Source organism: Danio rerio, chromosome 16 (assembly GCF_052040795.2).
Source record: "Danio rerio strain M-AB ecotype USA chromosome 16, GRCz13ab, whole genome shotgun sequence".
Lineage (NCBI taxonomy): Eukaryota > Metazoa > Chordata > Actinopteri > Cypriniformes > Danionidae > Danio > Danio rerio.
Window position 1 is genome coordinate 5,699,978 of NC_141036.1, and position 23,240 is coordinate 5,723,217.

At 34.6% G+C, this 23,240-nt stretch overlaps 1 protein-coding gene and 1 long non-coding RNA gene across 20 annotated transcripts in view; one reads left to right on the top strand and one right to left on the bottom strand.

The window, feature by feature from the left end:
* Positions 1-23,240, top strand: part of plecb (plectin b) — a 246,872-nt gene that overhangs the window by 191,661 nt on the left and 31,971 nt on the right. For 18 of the 19 annotated variants that reach the window (XM_087286464.1, XM_087286470.1, XM_087286465.1 and 15 more), the window contains 16 exons: positions 3,280-3,395; positions 4,108-4,214; positions 6,475-6,594; positions 8,471-8,566; positions 9,858-9,985; positions 13,927-14,020; positions 15,957-16,111; positions 16,255-16,579; positions 18,690-18,767; positions 18,843-19,004; positions 19,700-19,804; positions 20,077-20,172; positions 20,395-20,520; positions 20,711-20,863; positions 21,112-21,266; positions 22,814-22,940. In XM_087286464.1, the coding sequence (XP_087142590.1) occupies positions 3,280-3,395; positions 4,108-4,214; positions 6,475-6,594; positions 8,471-8,566; positions 9,858-9,985; positions 13,927-14,020; positions 15,957-16,111; positions 16,255-16,579; positions 18,690-18,767; positions 18,843-19,004; positions 19,700-19,804; positions 20,077-20,172; positions 20,395-20,520; positions 20,711-20,863; positions 21,112-21,266; positions 22,814-22,940 (2,143 nt within the window). Of the gene's footprint in view, positions 1-3,279; positions 3,396-4,107; positions 4,215-6,474; positions 6,595-8,470; positions 8,567-9,857; positions 9,986-13,926; positions 14,021-15,956; positions 16,112-16,254; positions 16,580-18,689; positions 18,768-18,842; positions 19,005-19,699; positions 19,805-20,076; positions 20,173-20,394; positions 20,521-20,710; positions 20,864-21,111; positions 21,267-22,813; positions 22,941-23,240 lie in introns of those variants that run through there. The other variant, XM_087286469.1, reaches the window with a different exon arrangement.
* LOC147840115 (uncharacterized) lies at positions 9,814-18,163 on the bottom strand. Its single transcript, XR_015510880.1, has 3 exons — positions 18,037-18,163; positions 15,131-15,629; positions 9,814-11,424 (listed from the first exon to the last, which is right to left on the bottom strand). It is a non-coding gene; the product is annotated as an uncharacterized LOC147840115 (long non-coding RNA).

The window sequence follows — 23,240 nt, forward strand, 5'->3', positions numbered from 1 at the left end:
AGAACAGCATCTGCGATCCCAAAGAGCATCCCACACCTTCAAAAGCCACCGCATTATGTTCATTGCATTTCGTCTTCTGAAGTCTTCTCCTACCGCAGCAAATTGTGTTTTTCTTTTCGATATTTGGCAGCGGTTTATCAGAAAGTGACAATATAGTTTTCTTTAATTTAGTGGATTGAAACTTTGCCTTATTTGCACATATTTTATGCTATATTCGCATTTTTGGATGGAAATGTAGCTATTTACTCTGCGGTGGGGGTCTTTTTTCAGTAGTTTGTGTAATACTTACTATATGCATGCCTCGCACATCATGTTGCCAAGCACGATGAGATCCTGAATTAACATTTATGTTGATCCTGGAACATAATTTTGTCGAAAAATGTAATCCATTCCTATTCACTACCCCTAAACCCAACCATAACTGTAAATTATTCCAAAATCAGCAGAGACTAACAGTTTGATAACAATCATGTAGAAGTGCATAAGCCTAACCCTAAGCCTAAACCTAAACGGATCCCTTCATTCTGATTGGCTGATTGGAATGTTGTTCCAGGATCAACATAGATGTTAATCCAGAAACATGTCATAATTGGTGGAATCAGATGCCTCAGTGAACTAAATTCATATATTTAATTCAATCGCATCTCATATATTAATCAAACTTATTTTCAGTGTTTTTAGAATTATAGATAATGACTGTATTCTGACGTACAGTAACATATCATGGGTTTATTCTACAAATGATTACCAAAGGCAGCCTGTTTTTGATATAAAACGTTGAGTTTTGCAGATCCTAGACAAGTTTGCATTCCTAAACCAATAAATGGATGATCATAAAAGATCACACTTACTGTCTACTGTATATTTGCGCATATGTGTCTATTAAAATACACACCATAGTTCAATTTTACTTCATGTTTAGCCTATACGCAAATACAAACACCTAATGTACTAGAAAAGGTTTCTTCTGAACACTCAGCTAGATCTGATCTCTGACCACCGACTGAATATTTGTCTGCATCTCTGCTGACAATGGTAGGAATCATTTTAGGTCGTATAATATATATACAGTCAAGCCCTGGCAGATTCTGACCTAATGTTCTGACCTAGTGTAAATGTGTGTAGAATTTGTTGGCTCTTGTTTGGAGCTGCTTCCATCGCTGGGCATTCAAGGCATGTGAGTTATGGCTTTATCCCTCGGGAGACAGATGTTATTCTGGATTTATGGAGCAGGTGTCACTTTACCTGCACTCTGAACTAAGATGGAACTTATATAATCTTGCAATACTCAAATAGGCCGAATGCAGTCAACCAAAATGGCTTTCTTTTCAGTAATACTGACAAATTTATAGTTTGTAAATATATAATTATAACTCATGTGTATTTAGTATATATATATCATTTTATAGACCTGAGCTAATGTGAACAAATAGTTGATTTCTTATAAATCAATGTGCTCTATGTAGACTCGTACACCCTTGTTATTAGCGATATCGGTGGCCATTTTGTTTAAGATGACAAATTCACTAGAGGGCGCTGTCTACTTGTTTGCAAATCTGAAAAATGTTACTTAGGATAAATTTTGTTGTACATTTCAGACTTTTATTTTTATGACAACTGACATTTTCTGTGCATTGAAATTATTTTTTTGGATAACATGAAAAAAATTTCCCAAAACATCACCCATTGTTTAGCCATGTAGATAACTTTCGGAAACAAGTACCACAATGAGCAACAATGGTGGATCACAGAGATGTGTTTGTTTTGCGGGCAATGCTAAGTTTATTATCACTGCTAAAACAATAAGAACTTCCCGCGCATGCTCACTGCATTCTTCGTGATTTGAGTGTATCCTGCAGCTCTGTCTGTGTTTGTTTACAGTGCCACATATAGGTGTGGCATACATATTACGCCCATGCAGACATTTCTAAAAACGTTACATGTATGGATGCCAATTTAGAATACATTTAAAATTTTGAAAACATTTAGAATATACAATATCAACACACTGACATTACAGTACAGACTGGCAAATTCTGCATTATCCAACGTTATTAGCGTTTGTTTCATGTATTGGGAAACAGAATATTTGCAATAAACATAGAGGGATTCAATTCATACATAAAGCATATTTAACATACACGAAAAAAGATTTTTGCTTCTTGATCAAACTTATTTTAAATGAGCTGTATCAATACAATTATTGAGGTTTTCTGGGGACAACTTAATTTTTTTATGTTCAATCCACTCAAAATTAAATTATCTTAATCAATTTGTGTTGGGACAACATGAAGATATGTGAGGAACCCAGTATTTTTTACAGTATACACTCTAAAAATATTGTTCAGACAAAACCAAAAAAATTGATGCAACCGTTTGCATTAATATATTCAAGTTACGACAACATCTAACAAAATAAGGTTCAGACAACAAACTTTATTATGTTAGCCAAATCTTTTCCTCTTCAATCAGAGGCATTTACACATAGCAAAAAACTCAGATTTTTAAGTCGAGTACTCAAAATAAGTTTTTTTTAAATAAAATTGAAAACAAATCCAGTGTTATGTACTTAATTACATGCATGTTTTCAAGTTTAGAAGCTCAAATATATTAAGTAGCTGAAATTGTTGAATTTTTTGTTTTGTTTTCGAATTTACTGTTCATGCTGGTAAGAAATACATTTAACAACAACATTTTTGTTTATTTGCATTAAACCCCAGGTTTTCTTTTTTTACAAAACAAAAACATGTTTTGTCCCATATTATCAGTATAAAAAATAACAAAAAACATCAGTGTGTGGACTTAAAAATACAAAACAACTCCATTAGTGTGTAAAAATTGAGTTATCAACCCAATTCCGTTGGTTTGCTACAAGTTAAATATTGGTTTGAAGTAACTGACTAAGTTTACCTTTAAATTAGCCGCATTTTTAAATTGGTGTAATTATCAATATTTACCTGTTTTGAAAACTTAATAAAGTTATTCTGGTTACTTGAAAGTTTTAATCTAATTCAGCATTTTAGAATTTTTAAGTTGCAATAGTGTATTAAACTATGTAGTGGTAACAGATATGTTGAGTTATTTTTTAGAGTGTAGATTCTTGAAAAATGTACTGCTTGTTGGTTAATATTAGTTCATGCAAGCCTAAACGAATGGAACCTTATTGGAAAGTGTTACCATTTTTTTGGTATTGGATTTCATATGTTGTGTATTCCAGCAGTTTCTAACCTTTTTGCCCACCTACTGGTGTTAATTTTTTTTTCTTCATTATTTCTTCAGACCCAGGCTTATCGACATGCCAAAGGTTTATCGCCAGACCAACATGGAGAACCTGGAGCAGGCGTTTACAGTAGCGGAGAAAGAGCTGGGAGTCACACGACTGCTCGACCCAGAGGGTAATAATGAATTTCAAGAAGTTATTCAATATTAACACTGAGTATCAAGCTAAATCCTGATTAAATGTGTTGGTTCATTGAGTTTAGGATCCCATTATCTTAAATACCTGAAAAATATAAAAAGTATGAGCAGTGTGTGATTCTAAATGTATTTTTTGTGTTGAAACTGGTCTTAAAGCCATCATGAAATCTAAATGTCCTATTATTACCAGCAGATGAACACAATCAGTGTTTAATATTTAGTTTATTTATTTATTTACCTTTTTTCATGAAGCCTTTGTAGCCAGCAGATGTCCTTGGCATGCTATTTCTAGCGCATTTGACCAGTGAATCCAGCTCGTGTTATCTACTAATTATTTTGACTTCAGCTGTATATGACTGCTAGTTGATATGTAAGTTACTTAAATTTACCATTGTATAAAGGGGACTATCAAAGTGAAATGTACCCACCTAATCAATTCAAAACATTCCATGCAATTAGCAGTCAAAAGCAATCAAATGCCCCAATCAGTTCCCGAAGGACAAGTTTAAGTTCTGTACATTTATTTTTTCTTGTTCAAGAGGCTGTTTGTTTCAGATGCACGTCATAATAGTTCTAACATTTGATCAGATTTTTTCAGTCACAATAAATTAATAGTGTCTGTTTCAACAAATGACTCACAAACATTCATAGATGTTCATTCTGCTGACTGATCTCTGCTTCTCATTGCAGATGTGGATGTGCCTCATCCTGACGAGAAGTCCATAATCACCTATGTATCGTCTCTTTACGACGCCATGCCTCGTGTACCAGATGTCCAGGACGGCGCCAAAACCAATGTGAGTTTTTCCCCTCATCGTTAAAAAAAATGACATCATTTCCACTTAACAAGACACTTCCAGACCGCAGTCAGCACATAGTCTGGTTAATATGCGGTTGAGTTAAATCTAATAAAACTAATGGAGCGTTTTCATGGATGAGGTTTTCCTTCTGTGCTGGCCCGTTCCCACAACTGCTGCTAAATGCCATCAGTGTCCAGTGTCAATGTGCAATGACGAGATGCTCATCATCTGTGGCTCCGGCTCAGACCTCATGATCTTTTTTCTGTTGTTCAGCAAAATGTTCATGATTTTTTGTTTAGTTACAATAGGTTAGAAATGCATTCGTTTACATTGGATTCACACTCACGTTAAATTGCTTTCACATGATTTAATTCACATGATAAAGCTAAATTAGCACCATGGAAACAAAGAAAATGATTGGATTTTGCTTGCAACTTTTTTTCCACATCAGCAAATGTTAACAATCTGTTTATTTTTATTTTTATGTTTATTTTTTTGCATTACATTTAGCCAGCAAATGTCCTTGGCTTGCTGTTTCTAGCGCATCTGACCAGTGAATCCAGCTTGTGTAATCTATCTCATCAAACTCAATATTGGGTTAAAAAGTATCATTATTAAATGTTGGATGTGTTTATACATTTGACCCAATGTTGGGTTATGACACCACAGGCAAAATCCACTAATTTCCTTTGTTTCCATGGTGCTAATTTTGCTTTATGATGTGAATTTATCATTTTAAACAACATGAAGCTGTTTGGTTTTAAAGTAAAAGTGATTCAATGTGAATGTAAATCCAGTTTACAAACTGATTACACCCTACTTACAAGTTCCTAAAATGAATAATGTATTCTAATAATATTCTATTCCCAATGATATAATTAATATATTCTAAAACCTTAAATCATTCGCTTTTAAAAATAAACAACCCAGGCTCATTTTTCAAAATAGCCCCACGGACGTTTCTGGCCGACCCAGCCTTCTCCTCCTCCTTCCCTAAACCCAAGCAACGATTTACAAAAGTCGTCTAGAAAAAGAAAAGCCTTTGTCTGATTTTGATGACATTTTTGCATTTCACCACATCCTCGCCCTGTTATGAACTCGTTCCCTTCATTTTTTGGATTCCCGTTTTTGTCTTACCTGATTTCTGGAACCGCTCTTCCCCAGAGTCAACGCGGTCGGCTTCCCTCCAGGTCTCTGCTCCGCCGACCTACACGATGAGCTAACCAGACACACTGGTTGCGAGTGCGAAGAGGAGCGGCGTCACACCGCCCCATAGCGTTCGCTTGAAAAAATGAAATGCAGCCATATGTACCTCCGGCCACGTAAATTGCGGTCTCCAGAAACGTCCGCGGGGCTACGTTTTCAGAATAAGCTTGGCTTGAAAATAAAGGGTTCAATGAATTTTCTGCACAACTTCTATACGTTTAATATTTTGCTAATTTATTTTTGTAAGTCAGGTATCCAGTGCTAATTTTTGTTGCCTCCGATAAAAATAATTTAATATTTCACAGATGGTAAATTGAACGAATTAAACAGACGGTGTGCACAAATATAGTTATCGTTACATTTAAATGTAAAGTTAGCATCTGTGGTGTGAACGGCCCTTTATTTCCGAGAGTGTGATTTGCATGTTCAAATATAGTGAATCATTTTGTCTTTCAAAATAAATACTGTACAATCTACCAAAAATATGTTGGCATAACCCAATATTGGGTCAAATGTATAGACACACTCAAAGTTAAATAAATTGGAATCTAATGACACTTTTTAACCCAATGTTGGATTTGATTAGATAGATTACACAAGCTGGATTCACGGGCGCCGATAGGGGGTGAAAGTTAGGACGATTCTATGGGCCCAAACCGTTTTGGTGGTATAACTCTTAATAGTAACTATGGGGGCCCAACCCAATCAAGGGCTGGATTCACCAGTATAGTGAATCATTTTGCCTTTCAAAAAGTGATTTTGGCCTCCATGCTTACACGCTGAAGTCCTCCCGTTTGCTTGAAGTGGTAATAAACTTTGTGTGATCTGGATCCTTTCTGTCCAGCCTCACACAACAGCATCCAAACACTCTTGATTTGATTCCTCCCTCACACCATCAGCGTCTGTTATGAGCTAAATGATGTGTGTCACAGACCATCAATAAAGTCATCCGGATGCACTATTTTGGTGCTTTGAGTCCTGTTTTGCCTTCAGACAAGGCTGGGATTGTTGATGTGTAATTGAGAGAGCGTGGTGTGTGTGTGTGTTTCAGGAGCTGGAGCTGCGCTGGCAGGAGTATTATCAGCTGGTCACTGTCCTTCAGCAGTGGATCCGACATCACGTCCTCATCTTCGAGGAGCGCAGGTTTCCCAGCAGCTATGAGGAGGTGGAGGTCAGTGCTAATGTTTGCGCTATGTTGCTAACAGTGTTTACGTGCAGCTAATGAATGGATTGTAGTCTTTGTTAGCTGTTGTGCACACAGATGCGCATTGTCTGCTTTTCTGTGGGTTATTAAGATCAGCTTAGTTGGTTACCAGACTAGATTTGAACCTGGCAATAACACGGAAAGTTTTTTCAGTCAGCAAGCTTCACTAGAAAAACTACATTGGTTGATTAGCAAGAAGAAGTTATAGGTCTTTAAATCAATATGTACTGTTGTAATATGTACTGTTTTTTTTATATATTCTGAGTGCTTTTTAAGAGAAACTAGACTTTCGTCAACACCTTTTTAAAGATAATAGCTAATTTCTAATAATTAATTTCTGCCATACGATGATAACATAACTTGATATTACTTAATATTTTACAGGTTAGTTTGCAAGATACTAGTATATGGCTTAAAGGGCAATTTTAAAGTCAGTTGGGTCATGGCAGACTTCGTCAGTGGATAAACTGAACGCTTCACTAGCGAGAAAACAGCATCTGCAGCGCGAGGATAAAGAACGAGCCTCCTCCATTCAGCAGCTTTACTTTCTCTTTACTCTACTTATACTCTTTACTCCTTTACTTTTATGGATAAGGAAACAGTGTTGTACTTACGTCACTGAAGACATCCATTAGTCTGCATATTTAATTTCATTTCCTAAGTGCAAAGATTTGTTTCAAAACTATGTCTAAATTCAGTTATAATTTCCAGCAAACAACTAAATGAATAGTGATACATAATAAGTTATTATTATAAGTTATATCCAAATACACTTTCTATTAACCTTTATGGTGGTGTATACGTCTCCAAAACCCGACAGATGGACAAATATAAAGTAGTTTTTAATAAAGTCTTAATTAAAGCCTAAGATCTACTATGTTAATTGGAGTTATTGGATGTCAGTAGTTTGTTCTGTAGACCATATGAAAAAATATTCTCAAGGCATGTAAAAATATTGAACTGAAAAATTGTTTTAATTTTTTTTAGAAAGTTTTATTTCAGAAACAACAGAAACAAACAAGACTTTTAAAATGTGTCTTTTTTTAAATTTTCTATGCTCCATTAAACATCACTATATTTGTAATTGTGCATCTGTGTGATGATACTTTAGCTGTTTAGGGAAGTCATATTACATTTTTGTGGTTCAAATAAAGATTTTTACTGCATTTTCCAACATTTTGCCAATCATTTACTGTTACAGCATTTTTCTGAAGAGTTTTGTACAGCAGGATTATTGTTATCAGTTACTGTGTATAAAATAGGAAGCTTAGTGATTTATCAGTGCCACCTAAATTGAGATCCTTAATTTTTTTTGTGCAGTATTAATACAATAATTGACCCTTTGAATTGAACACAATTACATTTTATGGTGCTTAGTGATTTATCGACTGAGTTATGGTGGATTTGTGTGTGTTCACTTTATTCTGCCACCCAAATTGAGATTATTATTATTATATATATTTTTGTAAAATATAAATAGAATGTTTCAGTGCAAAATGCACTTCTTGTCTTGGCTTTATACAGCAGTGCATTAGGATATAATATAATATAATATAATATAATATAATATAATATAATATAATATAATATAATAATATTTGATTTGTTAGAACTCTTTAACGAAAATAAACAAAGTCTTTTGTTTGCTTTTTTATTCTTTTTTCTATTATATTTTGTATGTTTATTTAATGTTAAATAAAATTAATTTTTTCATTACATTTGTATCATTTTAGTTGTAGATAATGATAATGAATCTGGTACCCTCAAACACTGTGCTGCATATTTAGAAGTGTCTGTTTATTCATGTTTTATCATTTATTCATGTTTTGTTCCTCTGTTTTAGATTCTGTGGCGTCAGTTTCTGAAGTTTAAAGAGACAGAGCTTCCACCCAAAGAGTCTGACAAGGGCCGCTCTAAACAGCTCTTCCAATCCTTTGAGGTTTGTTCACAGCCATTAACACCTTAATTCCTAGTTAGTCCTAAATCCTCATTATTTAGTCGAGAAATATTTTATTTATTTATTTAAAATATCGATTTATTGTAATTTATTTAAGTATTTATTCATTTAAAATATTGATTTTATTTAATTTATTTAATTTTAGTATTTATTTATTTAAAATATTGATTTTATTTAATTCATTAAATATAAATATGTATTTATTTAAATTTAAATTTAATTTAGTATTTAGATATTAATGTATTATTTATTTATTAAAATATTGAATAATTTAGGTATTTATTTATTTATTTAAAATATTGATTTAATTTATTTAAAGTATTTATTTATTCAAAATATTGATTTAATCTAATTCATTTAATTGAAATATTTATTTATTAAAATTCTTAGTTACATTTATTTAATTTAAGTATTTCAATGTTAAATTATTATTTTTTTATTTAAAATATTGATTAATTTAAGTATTTATTTATTTAAAATATTGATTTATTTTATTCATTTAATTTTAGTATTTATTTATTTAAAATATTGATTTTATTTAATTTATTCAAAGGATTTATTTATTCAAAATATCGATTTTATTTAATTCATTTAATTTAAATATTTATTTATTTTAAACATTTATTTAATTTAATTTATTTAATTGAAGTATTTAAATATTAATTTATTATTTTTTATTAAAAATATTCATTAATTTAAGTATTTATTTAAAATATTGTTTTAATTTAATTTATTTTATTAAAATATTTATTTATATATTATTTATTTTATTTTATTTTATTTGTGTACTGCGCAAGAATGTAATAAAGTATCAGCAAATATTAATTCAAATATTTTGTAGTTCTATTTTGAACTTCTATTGTATCTAAAAACAGCAGACGTTTATGATCTAATGTCCAAGCTATGAATACACAACAAGTCTAAATGTTTTCTGCAAATCCACAGTTCACCAAAAAAGGACAATTCTGTCATAGTTTCCTCAACATCCACTTGTTAAAAGTATCTAATTGAGCTTCTTTCTCTTGTTAAACACTGAAGAATGCTGGGAAATAAACAGCCATTGACTTCCATAGTAACTTCTATAGTACTTTTGTATAGAAATCAACAGAAGACATCCATACTGTATATGTTTTCAACCATTGAGTGTGAGTAAATGATGAAGAAATGTTCTTTTTTTGTGTGAACTGTTAAGTGCTATGAGAGTTTATTAATAATTGAGAGTAATGAAGTTTGGTTTCAGTAATGTGTTTATTGTTGTTGTTGTCCTCCTCAGAGCGCCGTTCAGGCTGGTCAGATCAAGGTTCCTCCAGGTTATCATCCCATAGACGTGGAGAAGGAATGGGGTCGCCTGCATGTGGCCATTCTGGAGAGAGAGAGACTGCTGAGAATAGAGTTTGAGAGGTGACAAACACACCTGAAAACACACCTCACACATGTAGCCTTTAAAGGGTTAGTTCACCCAAAAGTCTTGCACATGCACGTTTACAACATACAGGACAACGCTTGCATGTTTTACTGGCTATAACGACAATACATTGTGCTGTCTGAAGTAAACACACACCCTGATCCAGGAGAGAAGATAATGGTGAGTTGTTTTTACAGGGTGTTTTTTTTTTTGGTGTACAAAACTGTTCTTGGAGCTTCATATGATCACAGTTCAGCCACTGAAGTCACATGAAATGTTTTGGCAATTGTTTTTTTCTGGACTAGCATCTCACGATATTTTCCGTCAATGGAGGATGAGGGAGCTCTCTTTTAATCTAAGATATCTTCATTTATGTAATCGATTCAGCATTTATGGGTGAACTAACCCTTTAACCTGTTGGCAACTGGGATTATGGGAATGGAATGGGCGGGTAATGAAATAACAGGGTCTGACTAGAATAGAAGCGTCCAGAAACTGCCATTACATCAGCCATTATTACACACAATGAAGAGCATTCTGGGCTAATAAGAGCTGCGTGACTAATGTCTTTGCCAGGTCTCAGTGCGGCCCTGGTTTTAGTGCACTTGATGCAAAATAAGATATCAAAAAGTGAGTTTGTGTGTTTTTTTTGCTCTGTGATTCAAGGTTACGTCTATATTTTCATTAATAGACTTGTCCAACTGCATACTATAGTAATTTATAATAAACTTTATAGAGCTTTATAGAAGTGTATTATGGTGTAGTTATTATATTAACAAAATTATGTTGCTCTATAATACTGAAGTATTAACTATTAGATAGAAAGTAATGAACACTGGAGTACACTTTAGTTTTTACTACAGTAAACTGTGGTGTATTGTAGTGTTATGTACTGTAATGTAATGTAATAGTTGTGGATAATTTGTTTATAATACGAATAGTTGTTATGTTTCCGTAGGAAACAGAGCACAATAGATTGCTTCAAGTAATTTACTATAGTACAGTTCAAAACACTATGGTATTTACTGTAAATGACTATAGTATTTTTTACACTAGTGAATGATGTAGCATAATAACATTTAGCCAATCATAACTCATGTATATGATATATGCACACTGTAAAAAGCCATTAGTTTACTTTAAGAAAAGGTAAACCTGTTGCCTTAATATTTTAGAAGACATGCTTATTGTAAATATGTACCCCCGTTTCTTTTCTAGAAAGCGCGAATTATGTAGCCAGATGTTTGAATGCATTTCATCTTTGAAACAAACGGTACCTGGCAGTATGACAACGGCTTCCTTTCCTTTTCGCGGTACCAGCTGACCGCTAACCTGTTATCAGTTTGCCCAGTAGCTCGCCACGTACATCGGCAGAATTGGGACGCAGAAAGGAGTAGACCTTGACGACGGGGTTCGAGTCCGGCAAAGAACGCTTCTAGAAATATACACAATATAACACAAATAAACAAGTAAATAACAAAGTGAGAACGTAGTAAGATCTAAAAACGTGGTAAAAAAAACAGGTGCCACGAGGGATTTTCTTTGTCTGCATTGCTTTTGAAAACACTATTGGTTGGGTTTAGGGAAGGAGGAGGGTGAGAGATTGGTGGGTCAGTCAGTCAGTCAACAGCAGCCTCTGGTGGATTTTACGAAAACAAAAACTGCAAAAAAGACATGCCTCCTGGGATGTATTGTGCTCTATCCAGAAATGTATTGTGGGGTAAATATCCATAATAAAAACAAAGGCTCATTCTGAAAATGTAGCCCTATATACATTTCTGGAGATCATGAATTATGTAGTCAGAGGTAGGTATGGCTGCATTTCGTCTTTAAAACGAATGTTACAGGGTGGTATGACGCCGTTCCTTTTCATGCTTACCAGCTGACCGCTTAACTCCGTATGGACAACTTTCCCACTGTTACCAGTTTGTCCAGTCAGCTTGCCATGTACGTCAGTGGACTTGAGATGCAGAGAGGACAAAAAGAGAAGCCAACAAGTAAAATAGACAAGTAAACAACAGGGTGAGAATGTGGTAACATGGTAAAAAATGTGGTAAAAATCAGGCGAGGGCTTTTCATTTTCTCAATTGGTTTTGAAAACTGTCAGTTGAGTATAGGAAAGTGGGTGGGCGGGTCAATCGGTGCTTATGAAAACACTATTGGTTAAGTTTTTCGAAGGAGGGTGAAGGGATCGGTTGGTCAGTCAGTCAGTCAGTCAGTCAGTCAGTCGACAGCAGCCTCTGGTGAATTTATGCGAGAACAGCAGGTGTGAATGGCACTCGCGAGAGAAATTTGAGATCTAAAAAAGCATATACAGCAACTTCTGGTGGTTTTGTAAAAACAAAAACTGCAACAAAAAAAAAAATTACCTCCTGGGACATATTTCATGTTTTTCAGAAATGTATACAGGGCTACGTATCAATAATGAGCCTGTGTTGAATTATTAAGTAAACAAAGTATGTGCATAATTACAGTATAAAAGTTAAGTGAATATGTTAACTGACTTTTTTAAGTAAAGTAAACTTGTTGCAATGAGTTGACTCACTTTTTTTAAAGTAAAGTAACTAATCTCTTTTTTCAAGGTATTTTTAAGGTGCAGGAGTGGAAATAAAATAAATAAATAAAACTCATAGAACAGGTTGTTTTCATGCAAAAAAATCTTAAAGCTTTGTTAGTGTTTTCATGTGTTTTCAAGTGTTTTTCATTTTTACGACATTTTATGACAATTTTACAACATTTGTGACATTTTTACGACATTTTAATTTTTAATACATTTGGTTTGACTTTTCGAACTCTAAAACAATACTTTGAATCATTGAACAAAACTGTGTTAATCGAGTGATTTTCAAAATGTTCTGTTCAGTTTCTGCTCAAGAAAAGACTCGATCTCTAATGAATGAAAACTAACGTCTAGAAGAAATTAAATGAAGGTTATCGATATCCATCATCTAGCAGGAGAGGGGAGTCTGGTCTGAATCAGAACACACGTCTCCTGTCACAAGACAATGTGTTTATGGCCAGAGTAATAATACGCAGCACACAGTTTCTTTATGGGCTGAGTATTGACTGACCAAACACCACAACAACTCTTTCTGGCTGCGGTTTGGTCTCATGACGGGATTATAACAAGAAAAAAACATGTTACCGATGTCTTGCATGCTGTCGGACTGTAAAAAATGGCGTTTGTGACAGACCCGTATCGTTTAGAGTATTTACTTCGTCGTGGAAAACTGTGAGTTATTTATGCTACATGCTATATTGGCTTATTTATTTGTACAGCTCACATCCCAGTGATATCACAGTGACAAGTTATTCTGTATTTAATTATTCTGTTAAGTTCACGTTTCACGCTATTAACAATCTATTGACCAACACTACTAGCTTATTAATCTACTAAATAGCTGTTTATTAATACTTAGTAGTTGGGATTTGGCTAGGATTAAGCATGCATAATAAGATCATCCTTTTTAACCACTAATGAACTATTAATATCATAGTAATAGGCAGGTAAATACAGTGTGTTCTGACATTAATATGTGTCTGTTGCAAAATATATTGGTATAATAAGGCTCCATGTATTTACTAACATGAACTAATAATGAACAATACTTGTACAGCATTTATTAATCATAGTTCAACATATACTAATGCATCATAAATTCCAAAGTTGTGCTTGTTAACATTAGCCAATGCAGTTAACAAGAGCCAACAAAGAATTACTTTACATGATATAGCTGAATAAATACTGTGTTAAATCTATTGTTTATTGTTTAAATAAGTACATTAGCTCACATTAACTAACGGGACATTATTGTAAAGTGTATATCTGTTTGTGATCTGCGTACCCCAGACCTTTGACTAAGTATAACAGCACGGCTTAATCTGCCTTAAAAATGCAACAGTGATTTAATAACTGTGGTGATTCTGTGATTTCCAGGTTAGAGCGTCTCCAGCAGATCGTCAGTAAAGTGCAGATGGAGTCAGGCGTGTGTGAGGAGCAGCTCAACCAGACCGAGTCTCTGCTGCAGACGGTGAGAGTCTCACACACTTATTATCCATTGTATTCAAAATCTCCCCTATTAAGTTTGATAGCCTCATTCACTATTCCCTATATTAGTCCACCAATATAGCCTGGAACGCTCACAAAAAATTCACCACACTACAACAAATTAGGTTTGTTGTTTGCCCAAACTACTTATTTTATTTACTTAGTTCTTTGTACAATGACTTTGTTTGCTGATTTATCTTCACATTTAAAATTTATATCTATATATATATATATATGTACAGTTGAAGTCAGAATTATTAGCCCCCTTCGATTTTTTTTCTTCTTTTTAAAATATTTTCCAAATGATGTTTAACAGAGCAAGGAAATGTTCACAGTATGTCTGATAATACTTTTTCTCCTGGAGAAAGTCTTATTTGTTTTGTTTCGGCTAGAATAAAAACCTAAAATAAAATAATAAATACAAAAATTTTAAACACTATTTTAGGGACAAAATTATTAGCCCCTTTAAGCTATATTTTTTCTCGATAGTCTACAGAACAAACCATCATTATACAGTAACTTGCCTAATTACCCTAAGCTGCCTAGTTAACTTAATTAACCTAGTTAAGCCTTTAAATGTCACTTTAAGCTGTATAGAAGTATCTTTAAAAATATCTAGTAAAATATTATTTGCTGTCATCATGGCAAAGATAAAATAAATCAGTTATTAGAGATGAGTTATTAAAACACTCATTTGAAAAAATCTGCTCTCCGTTAAACAGTAATTGGGGAAAAAATAAACAAGCGGTCTAATAATTTATACTCTATTAAGTATAAAAATCCCAATCTTAAGTTTTATATACTGCCAAATAAACATACAGGAACTGGTAAGTTAACCACACACTTCATTTTGCATTGAAATGCACAGCATTTTCTTCCTGTACATCACATATAGGGATTTCTCATGTTTATAGTGACAGCATATAGTGACATCTCGTGTTTTCATCACTCACTTGATGTAATTGTTGTAATAAGAAAATGTACATGCATTCATGGCTTTTGCATGAGCCCTTATGCGTTTATGATGTCCTTTGTTTCACCTATTTGACAGATGTAAAAATGCATACGTGTAAAAGATAACACTATACACTACCTGACAAAAGTCTTGTCTTAGCATCCATACATCTCTGCAATGACTCAAATAACTTTATTCTCAAGTCATCTGGAATGGCAAAGAAAGCGTTCTTGCAGGACTCCCAGAGTTCATCAAGACTCTTTGGATTCATCTTCAATGTCTCCTCCTTCATCTTACCCCAGACATGCTCTATGATGTTCATGTCTGGTGACTGGGCAGGCCAATCCTGGAGCAACTTGACCTTCTTTGCTTTCAGGAACTTTGATGTGGAGGCTGAAGTATGAGAAGGAGCGCTATCCTGCTGGAGAATTTGCCCTCTCCTGTGGTTTGTAATGTAATGGGCAGCACAAGTGTCTTGATACCTCAGGCTTCAAACCATCAAACCATGAAAATCAAACCATGATTTTTTCTTCACCAAACTTGACTGATTTCTGTGAGAATCTTGGGTCCAAGCGGGTTCCAATATTTCTTCTGCAGTATTTGTGATGATCGGGATGCAGCTCAACAGATGATTCATCTGAAAAATCAAAGTCAAGTTATTATTTATTGCTCATACAACTGGGATCGACGACTAGACTTTAGTCAAGTAGTGTAGATGCATAAGTTTATGTGTATAGCATGTCATTTGGGATGCAGCTATAGTCTTTTGCGTTGTACGCTAGTTATTGCGCTGCATTGTGGGATTGATTGAGCATACTTAAGAATGTCCACTATGGTTTTGTACACCACTACAAATGGCTGCTCCTTCAAAAAGTGCACTATTAAGGGTGTACAGTTGGTGGTTATTTCAGACTCAGCGTTTGGCTATGTATGTTATTGACTGTTGTCATGGCTGTTGTCACAGGACATTCGTCTTCTGAATGCTGGGAAACCTGCGCAGCACACAGTGGAGGTGGAGAGAGATCTGGATAAAGCCGACGGCATGATCCGCCTGCTCTTTAATGATGTTCAGATGCTCAAAGATGGACGCCACCTACAGGCCGAGCAGATGTACCGCAGGTGAGTTCAGATGCCGTGCACAAACAAACCCTCTATTAACTGCAAAATCAAACTGACCAATCAGAATCAAGAATTTCAGTAAGTCATGCAATTTAAATGTTTAAAGGACACAGACTGACATGTGATGTGTGGTGTTTTCTCAGGGTTTATCGTCTGCACGAGCGTCTAGTGAACCTGCGCAGTGATTATAATCTGAGGCTGAAGTCTACCGCCACTGCAGCAACTCACACCACTGTCACATCGATCTCCCAGAAGTCAGTGCAGCGTGTGCGGCCTGAGCTGGACGAGGTGACGCTCCGCTACGCTCAGGACCTGCTGGCCTGGGTGGAGGAGAACCAGCGGCGGATTGACACGGCTGAGTGGGGCATTGACCTGCCGACTGTGGAATCTCAGCTGGGCAGCCATCGAGGACTGCACCAGACCATCGAGGACTTCAGGGCCAAGATCGAGAGAGCACGAGCTGATGAGGTGTGCTAACTCCCTTAACACATTTCCAAAATTTGAAAATATATTTCACTTTTCCTTTACCATACCATACAAAGAAAAACTTTACGGCATTTATTAATTATAGTTCAACATTTACTAATGCATTAATAAAAAGTTGTGCTTATTAACATTGGCCAATGTACTGTGAGTTAGCAAGAACCAACAAAGAATTGCTTTATATGACATAGCTGAATAAATACTGTAATAAGAGTATTGTTTATTGTTTAAATAAGTATACTAGCTCACATTAACTAACGGGACATTATTGTAAAGTGTATATCTGTTTGTGATTGTCTTGCGTACCCCAGACCTTTGACTAAGCAGCACAGCACAGCTCAATCTGGCTTAAAAAATGAGGTATGCTAACTCTCTTTAGCACATTTCAAAAATATGAAAATACATTTCACTTTTCCTTTACCATATCATACAAAGAAATGCAAAAGTAGTTTATAGGAAATACTGTAGTGTTTTGAGCCTTATTATCGTAATCAGGTTGCTAAACCACCATCAACCATTTTCTCAGAGGAAGACATGCTGACAAAACATTGCTATCATTCTGATACAAGTTTGCACGTGCAAGCCGCACTCCTCCATTATATACGCACTTGTGCAAATTCTAGAAAAGACACTATATGTGAACGTCATTTGCGATCTCCAGCAGTTGATCTTCTTGCACAGACATGGTGGATTCAGTTGATTTGTTGACAAATGTGTTGCGGATCTGTTCCTTGGCAGTTCGTGGGTCGTTCACTGGGCCTTTTCCCCTTAGCAAAGAAGTTACCTAAAGATGGCTGCTTCTTACCTATTTTGCTGCTTGTGGGTTAAATTTGGGCGCTCAAGTGAGTGAGACGTAACCGAGAGAATATGGTCATTTTTCAAAATAAAAGATTTTTCAAAAAAAGATTGTTCAGGCTCAGATAACGGAACAGAAATAATTAATGATTTCTGTGCGGCCTGGTACCAATTGCCCGATAGTTGAGGACCACTGCCATAAAGCACATGAATAAATTCTGTTGTGGTCATTCTATGGTTGCTATGGTAACACAACAACTAGTTATATAAACAAATTACTCATTACTATAGTGTATATTATACTACAATACACCACAGGATTGAGATAAAGTTTTTTTTTTTACAAATTTAATTCAGTTTAAAGAAAGGATGTAAACTGTACTGCAAAACATGTGATTTCTGTTCCAGTTCTGCAAGAGAGAATTCCCATGTGTAAAAAAAATACTATAGTATTTTACAGTAGATTTACTACAGAACATCTCTTATGTAGAGTTTTGAACCTTACCATAGTAAATTGCAATGATGTGGCAATTGGCTGTAAATGTACCTACTTTAGCAAAGTAGCAGTTGTAGATGCGAATATTTGGGTCATGGTTCTGACGCGTTTGTTGTTTAAACGGGTCAATAAAAAAATGAAATGTCCATACCTTTGTAAATGAAGTTGGATATTCAAATCCATTTATTGTCCTTTCTCAAAATTAAAAGTAAACATCAAAACAAACTTAAACCTGTTCTCACAGCATGGCGGTCAAAAAGTTTGTTTGACCTTCTTCTACACAACTGTCACTCGTCGTGAGGAGAGCATAAATACCTTATACACCCTCTAATGGTGCAAAATAAAACTGCAACCCATAAATGGCTCCAACAGCAGTTAATATAGAAATATTGTGTACTTTAATAGAAGTAGTAGTTACTATAGTAAAATATTATTGTGACCAAATTAACAAGTGAATTACTTTAGTAAAATGTTTTTCAACTATATTATACTTTTATACATTAACAAAGTGTAAATACTATAATATGATACAGTGCTCTAGTTGTCTAGTTGATACAGTGCTCTACTGTCCTAACTTGTAAAGTATTATACAATGTTACCTACAGTTTATAAATTCACTAGTTAATTCTATAGTATGCCGCAGTAAGCTATAGCAAATACTGTAGTTTACTACAATATACCACAATTAACAACATTTTACTGTAGTAAATCCTAAAGTATACTATTGGTACTTTTTAATGGAAGTAGTTTAAAAGGATGCATACTATTTCATAAAGTGACACATTTCGTCTTTGTGTGTTTCAGAACCAGCTCTCTCCCGCTAGTAAAGGCACCTACAGGGAATATCTGGGCAAACTGGACCTGCAGTACACCAAACTGCTGGTTAGTGCTCTACCTGCTAACAAAACCTCTTCAGGACTGCTGTAGTGTTATATAATGTGTTTTTCTGCTCTTCAGAACACCTCCAAGTCTCGTCTGAGGAATCTGGATCAGCTGTATAACTTTGTCAACGCCGCCACCAAAGAACTGATGTGGCTCAATGACAAAGAGGAAGAGGAGGTCAACTACGACTGGAGTGAGCGCAACGCTAACATGGGCGCCAAGAAGGACAACTACTCAGTAAGTGTTGTTATAAAACTAGTTGTATGTTTGCACAAAGTGACCACACTTCGTTAATATTGTTAATTTATTCGTTTGCTGGAAATTAGAACTGAATTTAGAAATAGTTTTAAAAACAAATCTTTGAGTTTAAACTAAATTACAAAATGAAATATTTAGTTTAATGGATGTCTTCAGTAGGCACCGTTTCCTTAATCCACCAAAGTAAAGGAGTAAAGAGTAAAAGTAAAGTAAAGAGAAAATAAAGATGCAGAATGGAGGAGGCTCGTTCTTTATCTTCGTGCTGCAGATGGTTTGTTTAACTGTTTTCTTGCTAGTGTAGCGTTCAGTTTTTCCACTTACAAAGTCCGCCATGTAAATAGCAAATGTGCCGTGGCACAAGACATCGGACTCTTAAAGGGAATGTGAGATGATACTCGGATTGGTTTAATGCCTGTTATGCTCAAAACACATCCATAACTCATAAAGAGAATAAGCACAACCCTGTTAGACCATGTGCCAGGGCACATTTTGCTGTCCTTAAAATAGTAGAAAGAAAAAGTGGATTCGGACACGTCCTTAATGCTTTTGCGTCATGTGCTTTAGACTTTGCGCCTAGATCATTAAAATAGAGCCCAAGGCCTTTAAGCAGTTGATAAATAGGTAGATATATTTTACAGTCTGAAATCATCTTCATGGCTTCATTAATTCCTCAGGGACTGATGCGAGAACTGGAACTCAGAGAGAAGAAGGTCAATGACATCCAGGCTACAGGAGACAGACTCATTAAAGACGGACATCCAGGCAAGAAGACTGTGGAGGTAAGCAGATTTTAAATGAAAGGTCTTCTACTCAAGAAGCTGCATTTTTTTAATATCATTTTTTTTATCAAAAGTTATTCTTGCAAACTAATGTCCGACAGGATTATCAGCCTCCCAACATGAAACTGAGACTAAAGGGCTTTATTCTGAGAAAATTAATCCTTATTTAATGTTTTATCGCCCAGTCCTAATCATAAATGTCTTTACTATCACTGTTGATCAATTGTTGTGTTTTGAGTATTGAATGTGTGTGTTGTGTTGTTGGTCTGCAGGCATTCACCGCGGGTCTGCAGACTCAGTGGAGCTGGATCCTGCAGTTGTGTTGCTGCATTGAGACTCATCTCAAAGAAAACACTGCTTACTTTCAGGTGATACGCCATCAACCTTTCCACCCACCTATTTTTATACGCATTTTGGATTATTGTATAAACATGCTTGATGGAAATGCCAAGATGCCCAAACATTCCATCTTTGGATGGAAACGTGTAATCTACAGTAACTCTAATCTTCACCAGACATTGGTATTGATATAAACTGTATTAAATTGACATAAACGGTATTTTCAGCTTATCGTCTGCTCTCTTCAATAGTTCTTCGCTGATGTGAAAGAAGCGGACGAGAGGCTGAAGAAGATGCAGGATACGATGAAGAAGAAGTACATGTGCGACCGCAGCACCACCGCCACACGCCTAGAGGATCTGCTGCAGGACGCCGTCGTGAGTTCACACTAACAACTACACTAATGCTGGTGTCTGTTGTGCGTTTATCAGTATCGTTTACTGCACAGAGCTGAGGATCATGGACTGTGATGTTGTAGACTTGTACTGGAAGAAAAATTCAGATGCCAAAACTTGAACTCTGGTAGGTCAGCTTGGATTTCTGACAGCTTTACATTGTGACCTGCAGGAGGAAAGAGAGCAGGTAAACGAGTTCAAGAACGACATCGCCAACCTGAACAAGAGAGCCAAATCTGTGATCCAGCTGAAGCCACGAGACCCCACCTGCCCCTTCAGAGGAAAACTGCCCATCCAGGCCGTGTGCGACTTTAAGCAGATGGAGGTAAACACAATCACACACACATCGACAGCCAGTGAACGCTTACAAGTCAACATTGGCTCCAAAAATACATTGAGGACTGAATGTTCACTTGCCTCTATCTTCCCTGAAGTTTGGGTATAAACTTGGCTGTAGCCATTGACATCCAAAAATATGTACTTTAGAACCTTCCAAATTCCAACATTCTTCAAAATATCTTCTTTTGAGAAGTACTTTGATTTTTGGATGAACTGTTTATGTTTCCTCTCCAGATCACGATGCATAAGGGTGATGAGTGTGCGCTGATCAATAACTCTCAGCCGTCCCGGTGGAAGGTGCTGAACCGCTCAGGCGATGAGGCTGTCGTGCCTTCCATCTGCTTCCTGGTGCCACCTGTCAACAAGGAGGCCGTCGAGAGCGTCAGCGGGTAAACCAGATTAGCATTCTGTTGGTTGTATATATGTGGGTTTTTTGCATTATTCATGGGAGTTGCTATTTTTGTCAATAGTAGTTTTGCTAATTTTGTGTTAGCAAGTAATTAAAATAAATAAAAAATGAAAAGCAAAATTATCAGTTTAGAATATCTATATTTATTTATTATATACATTGAGTGCACAATATACAGTTTTCTGTGGACAAAAGTTGTATTTTTTACAGTTAGCATTTTATATTTTCTGAATTTTTTTTAATTTTGTGTAAGCAAGTAGTTAAAAACATTATTTAAATCTATTAAATATGTTATTTATTTATGACATTTGTACATCATGTACATTTTTTTATAGGCAGAAGTTTTTACCAGTATTTTGTCAAAATAACAGCTTAACAGTTTAACAGATTTCTTTTCTCAGAATTTTGTTTACTAATTTTGTGTAAGAAAAACGTTTAATTTAATAAATATGAAAAACAAAATACATTTTTTTTTATTGTTGATATAAATCCATTAAATGGGTCATTTGTTCATGGCATTTGTGAATAATATACAGTTTTGTTTAGTTTTTGTGGATAGAAGTTTTTTTTTTTTTTTAACCAGTATTTTCCCAAATAAAAGCTTAACAATTTAATAGTTAATAGTTATCAAGTTTATTTTGAAAATTATTTAGTGATTCAAATAAATGTATTATTTAATTTTTGCATTCATGCATAATATACAATTTCCTTTGTTGACAAAAGTTGACAGTTTTTTTTACCAACCTAAAAAAACGTAACAATTTATTAGTTTATTAATTTATTATTAATTTATTTATTTTTTTATGTTACTAATTATGTGCATATATATATATATATATATATATATATATATATATATATATATATATATATATATATATATATATATGCTTTATTGTTTATTAATTCAATTAAACTTACTATTCATTTATGGAATTTATGCCTAATATACAATTTAAAATTAAAAATTTCAAAAGGCAGCAGACTTATACAAGTCCAAAATAAATAGCCAAAATAAAAGCTTGAACGGTTACCATGTTATAAACTTGAGGGCTTGAACATTTGAAAGAATGTCTTTTTTAATAATAAAAATTCCAACCATTTTAAGGTCAATAATATTAGCCCCCTAAGGCAATATTTTTTACATTGTCTACAGAGAACAGTAACTTGCCTAATTACCCTAACCTGTCTAATTAACCTAGTTAATCCTTTAAATGTCACTTTAAGCTGAATACTAGTATCTTGAAAATATCTAGTCAAATATTATTTACTGTCATCATGGCAAAGATAAAATAAATCAGTTATTAGAAATGAGTTATTAAAACTATTATGTTTAGAAATGTGCTGAAAAATATTCTTTGCGTTAAACAGAAACTGGGGAAAAAAATAAAAACTATAATAAAATCAAAACAAATACCAGTAAGGATGCAGACGAGACCGGATGTCTCACACATTCACTGCTTCAAACATGATTCCTCTGTTTTGTCATTGGTCAGTAAGTGCTCATGTCGGTGTGTTTTCTCTCAGTCTGGAGGCTGGACATCAGCAGACGGTAATTCTGTGGCAGAAGCTTCACGCTGATCTCCGTGCTCTGCTGTCCTGGCAGTATCTGATGAAGGACATCCAGCTCATCCGCTCCTGGAACATCACCATGGTATGATCATCACATCATATACAGCTGATGTCAGAATTATTCGCCCTCCTGTGATTTTTTTTCTTGTCTTTTTTTAATATTTCCCTAATGATGTTAAACAGAGGAATTTTTCACAGTGTTTCCTATACTATTTTTTTATTCTGGAGAAAATCTTATTTGATTTATTTCAGCTAGAATAAAAGCAGTTTTTAATTTTTTTTAAACCATTTTATGGTCAATATTATAAGCCCCATTAAGGATTTTGTTTTCTGATTGGTTACAGAACAAACTATAGTTATACAATGATTTGCCTAATTAATC